The following is a 7,890-nucleotide window of genomic DNA, read 5'->3' on the forward strand; positions in this document are numbered from 1 at the left end:
GGTCGTTGTTTTTTGGGCGCAGTGTCCGGCTCCGGCGCCTAAGACTTGGCCGGGCCGGCAAGCAGTAGACCGTCACATTTGCTAAATGACTGACTACTGTCCCCCAGCACTGAAGAGCTCAAGCAGCCCCACTTCCTGGAGGGGCGGGGCCTCGTCGGGCCCCGCCCACGAGGCTGCCTCCAGCTCTAACCTGCTCCTCCCCTTCCTCTCTCGAGAGGTGGCCTCGGGCGGTGCGGTGTTTTTCCCTCTGGCCTCCCTCGCTGTTTCTGCAGCTGTTGCAAAACCCGGAGCAGCGGAACCTCAGAGCGGCGGAGCGGCGCCGCCCCTCGCTGCACCTCCCCGACAGTCCTCCGCGGCCGCGCTGGGCATGCTCAGTCGACAGGGCCGCTTCAGTTCTTGGAGTAGGAAGCTTGGGCGCTTAGGCTGTAAGGAGCCGCGGCGGGGGGAAAATGGATCCCTTTACTAACGGTGAGTAGGCAGCCAGAGGCGTCGGGGCCGGGACTCTCTGGGGAGCAGAGGGACATTGGCTGTCGTGACACGCGGGGTCGGTCGGGCTGCAGTCGCTCTCCACCGTGGGCTTCTTCCCACGAGGGTTTAGGGGAGGTGGAAGCCGACTGGGGAAGGCAGCTAGAGGCTGCGGTGGGTGGGTGGGCGAGCGGGCAGAGGCCGGCGCGGGACTAGGGGCTGGCGTGAAGGTCAGTGCCATCGCCTGCCGAGGATCAGGAGGCGTCGGGTGCCGCCAGACCCGCTGCGCGGCCAGGTGGGCGAACAGCAAAGTTTGGGTTGCTTTGCGCAGAGGAGGGGAAAGTTGGCCGCCAGGGTTTGCCCCTGGAGAAGACGGGTGTCGGCCTCGGCTCTTAGGCAGGAAGGGTTAAGCCTCGGTCACTGCCAAACCAAACTTCTGTGGTGCAAGGAGAGAGGTCTCCCCTGTCCTTCCTCGAGTTGCCGGCGTGACTTTTCCTAATGGGGCGGGGTGGGGGGTGGGGGGCTTTGCAGGTTAATTTAGTGGAAGGAAGGGAAACTTGCGGAAAGGCTTGCATAGTCCTGTTCTGTGCCCAGTAGGTGCCCGCCCGCATTGGCACCCTCCCCGCTGTTGCTGAGGCACTCCGCAGGGCGTTCAAGCTTCCCTTCACGGGTTTCTGATAATACCAGTGTTTCAGTGTAAGGCTCATGAAATATCAGGGGTCCGTCATGGTGATATCACAATGTGACTTGAGGGGAGAGTCAAAGCAGGAGCCTGCAGGATGCCCTGCAAACAGCCACAGCTCTGTACTGAATGGACAGAATAAATCCCACCCTAGTTAAAACCGATGGCTTTTGTTTGGACCAGAAGTGCCAGAGTCACAATACAGGGGTGAGATGCGTTACCATTTTGTGGCGTTGAGTATATGGATTCCCTTTTGGGGCAGAGAGTAGGAATACTGCCAGTAAGGGAGAATTCACAGTGAAACTAGACGATTTAGTCCCTAGTTGACATGTGTTTTCTTGCGGGTGGTTGGTTACTTAAGGTAGACAGTTTGTCGCATTAATAGAAGCCAACATCTACTCCTGTTTAGGTGGGTCACTTGCCACTCAAGAGACAGAGACATTGTCCACTATATCCCAAACCCTAGCCAGACTTTGTCGTGTGCTGTGCTTCATTCATGGGACTGCGAATTACTCGAATTACTCGTTCTTTTCTCCTTGTCCTTAATTCAGAATGCTTTATTCTACTGCCATCTTCCTGTCTGTACTAATTAGGCTTAAAGATGACAACTTTATTTCTGAATTTTTTTTTCTCGTTCAGGTTCTATTTGTTATTACTATTGCTCTAAAAATAGTCAGGTAAAGTTACCAAGAATTAAGGAAAATTTGAGCTAAAAGTAAACTTTGAGACCATCTAGTATTTTAGTGTAAAATATGTTTGATACAAATCATTAAATCCTTTCAAATGACTATTCCAAGGATTTTTCTTTGTCCTGGTTAGAATACTTGGAGCTTTCATGTTTGTAGGATTTTAAATGTGAACTTTCACTTAAAAAAATTCCCCACAACAAGGCTGAGTCACCCATTTGGTTAAGATTATTGCTAGCTGATGTGGTGGACCTGTGCCTCCAGAATTAAAGTACATTCTCAAGTCTTTGAACTAGGGCCTTTTTTCCGCTTAAAACATGTTCCTCTAGATGTGAATATTTGCCAATTGTCACATTTGAGAGGTGAATGGAAAGTCCCAGAGAGAAGAACAAAAAGGAAGCAGTGCTTTAACTTTTATGTAGGAAATTGGATTTTTAATCCTTTTCCTATCAGTCTTCCAGATTTCCAGAATCTGTTGGAGACAGTTTGACAGTGCATCATTTTAATATGTTAATCACTCCTTGGAAGCTTATCTAGTGTCCTTTACAAAGAAATAGAAACTACAATATCTAAAGTAAAAAAAATTAGCTCCTAGCCATTTAAAGTGCTTTTCAGGTTTAAGCACTGGACTGGTTATTTATTTCAGAACTTTTGAAGGATAGCTGTACAATTTTCTAGTGCCTTTAAACAGGACTTGGTATAGTGGAAAGTATGTTTATCTTTGTACTTAATCCTGTTGAGTACAAAGGATAGGTACATCTAATTCTTCTCCCCTAGGTCTGGGTGTCTTGGTGTAGAGTATTTCATTATCCATTGAATTTATAATCACAGGATTTACTGAGCTTGATACTGGCTTTTATTGCACATTCATTCTCTTTTAATAAAATCTTCACCACTTTTTGATATATCCCTACATATATAGAGAGGTGTGAGAGCTTAACAAAACCATTTTCAGCAGTTCAGAACCACGTAGCTTCCAATTAAAATCTTGTCAATGGTTTCACCCTCTGACCTAGAAATTTGTAAAGGAGGCACATTTAGTTTGTTTTGTCATTTTGACTGTCAGTACGCATCGATTCCAATACGACTTTCTCTGCTTTCCCAGTTTTCTGTCAAAACTTGCTGTGTGTGTGGTTCATTTTTCTTGGGCACTGCTCTCTGCCTGCTGATAATGGGTTCATTTGATGAGTATCCTATGTTAACCTGTCCAGCTAACATACTGCTGTAATCTATTTAATATGCTTACCTACAGAAAGGGCTTATAAGAAGGAATCCTAGTGCCATTAGACTCAGGAGATATTTTTGATCTTGCCCTCGGAAGGGACTGCTGACAATTACATTGAAGACTGGATATCCAGTTTGGTTTTGGATTTTTGGTGACTTTTTATGGGGAGAAAGATGCACTGGACCAGTACTAAAGATTATTTGGCAGTAGCTATTATGTCCTGTTAGGCAGTTAGAGGTGAAACTCTTAAGAAGTAGTAATTTATATATTACCAAAAACAAAACAAAAAATTGCTGGCAATTCTCTAGGTCTTTTGATAGATGTACTAGATTAGGGCAAGTGATTATTTGGTGACTGTGTAGCTTTATTTCTCTTTATTTCTTTATTCTCATTTACATGTAGGATTTGGGTATTTCAAAATAATTTAAATTCATGTTAAGGAATGTAAATGCCAAAGCTCACTCTTAGAATATGATTAAGGAGGTCTGAGGTTGGGCCTAGAAATGTACAACTTAATTTTGAAGATACTAGAAGTATTCACCAGAAGGGAGCTTTTGAGAACTTTATTAGGTAGGCAAATTCAGGATTTAGATGTGTACTGATCGAAAAGGACTTCTTTTCCTGCCATATATATATATATATATATATATATATATATACACACACACATATATATACACACACACACACGTTTATATATAAACATATATATAAACATACACATATATGTATATGTTTTTGTGTATATGTATTTATATATTTTTCACCTTTGCTTTCTAGTTTGTGGTATCTAGAGGATGGAGAAGCATTGATATTTTGAAGTCCCAGAACTGAAAACATAAGTTAAACAGTTTGTCTTTTTTTCTTATGAACAAAGCCCCAAGGAATCACTTTGGTACTACAACCTGGTATATGATCAAACAAGGGGGATTTACCTGTCTTAGAAATGGTTTTGTTTTTGTTTTTAGATTGGCATCCAATCAAAAATATTACCCAACTTCCAAAATGAGAAGTTGGACAACAAATTAGATATTCATAGGTTGTAGTATAAAATTGTGATTTCATCTTTTTTTTTAATGTTTATTTTTGAGAGAGAGCGTGAATGGGGAGGGGCAGAGAGGGCGGGGGGGACAGAGGATCTGAAGCAGGTTCCACGCTGACATCAGAGAGCGCAATGAGGGGCTCGAACCCATGAACCATGAGATCATGACCTGAGCCAAAGGAAGTTGGATCATGACCTGAGCCAAAATTGGCCGCTTAAAGGACTGAACCACCCAGGCACCCCCATCTTTTTATCTTACAAATAACACTTGTCCTATAGTTATGCATTTCTTTAAAAAAAATTAGCATCATCTGTCAAAAATATGAGCTTACCATATGTATGTGCATATATATATATATATATATGCACACACACTTTCTTTTGTGAAAAATAACCATGTTGAAAGAAAATCCTTAATAAATGGAAGATCATAGTTTCTCTATGTGATTGAAGTTAAAATATGTTTTTATCCTCTGTCTTGAATGTTCTGTTTCATTTAAGTGAAATAGGACTGTATAGGAATCAAGTATTAACATGATTTAATATTCTAGGGTTGAGGCTATAACTAGAAACTATCCAGTTTTTAAGGAAAACAGTGGAGGCGGGGGCATAGTCCTTTGCTTTGTAACAATTTCCAAAAAAGGAGTGTCTTGAGACAAACAGCATATTTTAGGAGCAATTAAAATAAGCTTGTCTACAGATGATCCTTGAGAATTGAAAGATATATAACTAGAGAGATTGGTTATAAGGAAATTACCATATAGAAAATAAGCCAGGGGGTGATTTCCTCTTCAGGAGTTCATTCAAACACTGTTTTTTGAACGCCCACTTACAAGTAGATTTTCTGCTGGGCACAGTTGCAAGAAACCCACAAACCTGTTATCAGGTAATGCTGACCTCAATGAGAGAAATGAAATGGAAGAATCTAGTTTTGCTTTCATACTAATATAAAACTAAGAAATCTAGAAGAAACAAACAAAACAATAAAATGTTAAGATAGTTTTCTAATTATGAAATAAATGTACAGAATTGTATTAAAACCTGTTCATATAACATTTGCCACCAATAAGTTCACATTTCTGATGATGTGGTATGATACTCCTGTTAAGGAATGAAAACATTTTCAACCCTTTCTGTGAAAGTGTTAGGAAATTGAGATATGAAGGAATTTATCCAAGGTTACCCTTGAAGTTGTGATGTAGCTACATTGGGCCCATGGCTTTTGGCAGTAGAGATGAGGACAGTGTAGCCATGTTCTGTCAGGTAGTTACCTCATGTCTTGAAAACTGTAGGAAGTCGGAGCTGGAGCTAATAATACCAGTAGATCTTTCCATAATATTATTGGAGCAACCAGAGAATGTCTTTTTTCTTTTCTTTTCTTTTCTTTTCTTTTTTTTCTTTTCTTTTCCTTTCTCTTTTCTTTTTTCTTTTCTTTTCTTTCTTTTCTTTTCTTTTTTTTTTTTTAATTTGAGTCTCTAGCTATATACCTTTTCTGAGCATTCACAGGAAACCAGGAATGAGAATGGAGGGAAATTTTGGAGGCTTTGTGGTGGTTCAGCTCCTTGTATATCTGGTGGCCTTTGTGAAAAAAGCTGCTCATTGCCCTGGTGTTTCTGTGCAGTAAATATGACAGAAACAAAATAGTTCTTGTTCCTGAGTCTATGGAAGGATGGTCAGGATTCCCTTGCAGCCTTATTTGTTGTTGTAATCCATTCATGATTGTCCTGGTAGCACCTGTAGGACTTTGAAACCAAAGATCTTTAGGGAAAATTGAGACTTAAGAGAATTAGTGATGAAGATGAGAGAAATGTAGAGATTTAAGGTAAAGGGGGAAACTGATAAGGCAGAGATTTCCAAAATGGTCATACCTTGAGCCTTGCAAATCTTTGAGAAGTTAGTTTAGTTTGGGGAGCAGGACACTGATGTATGAGGTCAAAAGATGGAGGAGTTGGGTTTGGAAGGGGCAAGTAGACAAAAGGACTGATTAGACAAAAGGAATTGAGGAGTAAGGGGATGAGTGAGTTAAGAATGGCATTTGGAAACCTTGGAAGGAGATAGAAAACATTTGACACAAGTTTAATCATGCTACATATCTCTCTCTATCATAGTCAGAAAATGCATAGTCACTTGTGAGTTAAGACTGTTCTCTCTACTGAATGTGAAGAATATAGAGCCATTGACTTCTTTTTTTAAAGTTTATTTATTTATTTTGAGAGAAAAAGAGAGATGGGCAGGAGAGAGAATCCCAAGCAGGCTCCACACTATCAGCATGGAGCCTGAGGTGGGGCTCAGTCTCATGAACCGTGAGATCATGACCTCAGCTGAAATCAAGAGTCAGATGTTTAACCTACTGAGCCACCCACGTGCCCCTAGAGCCATTGACTCTGTAGGACTATCATGAAAGTAGTCACTGTTTTTTATTACCTGTTTTTGCTCCACTTTTGTACTGATGCTTATGAGTGAACAATGAACCAATTTATATTTTTAAAATTTTTTTTAATATTTTTATTTACTTTTGAGACAGAGAGAGACAGAGCATGAGCAGGGGAGGGGCAGAGAGAGACGGAGATACAGAATCCGAAGCAGGCTCCAGGCTCTGAGCTGTCAGCACAGAGCCCGATGCAGGGCTTGAACTCACAGACTGTGAGATCATGACCTGAGCTGAAGTCAGATGCTTAACCAACTGAGCCACCCAGGCGCCCCTACTTTTTTTTTTATTTTTATTTTTATTTTTTTTAACGTTTATTTATTTTTGGGACAGAGAGAGACAGAGCATGAACAGGTGAGGGGCAGAGAGAGAGGAAGACACAGAATCGGAAGCAGGCTCCAGGCTCTGAGCCATCAGCCCAGAGCCCGACGCGGGGCTCGAACTCACGGACTGCGAGATCGTGACCTGAGCTGAAGTCGGATGCTTAACCGACTGAGCCACCCAGGCGCCCCTACTTTTTTAAAGTCTTTTTTAATGTTTATTTATTTTTGAGAGAAAGTGAGTGCTAGTGGGGGAGGGGCAGAGAGGGAGACAGATTCTGAACTGAGCTGTCAGCACAGGGCTGGATCCTGGACACAAACCCATGAACTGTGAGATCATGACCTGAGCCGAAGTTGGATGCTTAACCCACTGAGCCACCCAGGTGCCCTATGAACCAATTTATTTTTTAAAAATTTCAACCCTTGCATCTAAACTTGGAGGAAACCAGTTCATTGACCAAATAAAGAAAATTCAGGCTTCTAAGGGAGTTTGAAAAAACAATGGAGAAGTAAGTTCAGTTGTACAAGGCTCTTTGAAGTCTTTTCCTTTAGTGTGTATTACTGCTTAATGAAGGTCTCCTGGGCATTCCTTCCACATATGTCAAGAATGCAGTCACCAAAACAAAATTTAAGCCAGTTGTCTGGACTTTTGTGGATTGGGGATTGGACAGACCAGAGTTTTCTCTAGCCCCCTGGTGCTGTCAGGGAGGCCAAACCAGTGATCTGGGATGAAGGGAGTTAAAGGCTTCCTTATGCTTCTCTGGGGAGAATTTCATAAACTGGGTTAAAGGAGAATGACAACTACAGTGAGAGAACGGGTATTTTTGTGGGTTGGGTGTGCTCCTTTCCTTCCTAGATCTTGCAGCAGCAAATAATGGCCAGGGCTCTGTGGTAGTGTTTCGTAAACAACTGTCTTAGGCATTCACTGTCCTAGACCAACTTTCAGGTGGGCAGGGAAGCTTTGCGGGGGGGGGGGGGGGGGGGGGAAGTAAGGGGGGGGGGGGGGGTACTGCCCACGTGGAACTAGGTTTTTAGATATCAA

The 7,890-nt window shown here is 42.2% G+C and overlaps 1 protein-coding gene across 4 annotated transcripts in view; it reads left to right on the forward strand.

The window, feature by feature from the left end:
* Positions 1 to 349: 349 nt before the first annotated feature.
* The window catches only part of LNPEP (leucyl and cystinyl aminopeptidase), a 102,098-nt gene continuing 94,557 nt past the window's right edge, over positions 350 to 7,890 (forward strand). For 3 of the 4 annotated variants that reach the window (XR_007461316.1, XR_007461315.1, XM_049647636.1), the window contains exon 1: positions 350 to 468. Coding sequence is in view for 1 of the 4 variants with exons in the window: in XM_049647636.1 (XP_049503593.1) it covers positions 450 to 468 (19 nt within the window). In the remaining 3 variants the exon portion in view is untranslated. Of the gene's footprint in view, positions 469 to 686; positions 1,355 to 7,890 lie in introns of those variants that run through there. The other variant, XM_049647637.1, reaches the window with a different exon arrangement.

Source organism: Panthera uncia (genome assembly GCF_023721935.1).
Source record: "Panthera uncia isolate 11264 chromosome A1 unlocalized genomic scaffold, Puncia_PCG_1.0 HiC_scaffold_17, whole genome shotgun sequence".
Classification (NCBI taxonomy): Eukaryota; Metazoa; Chordata; class Mammalia; order Carnivora; family Felidae; genus Panthera; species Panthera uncia.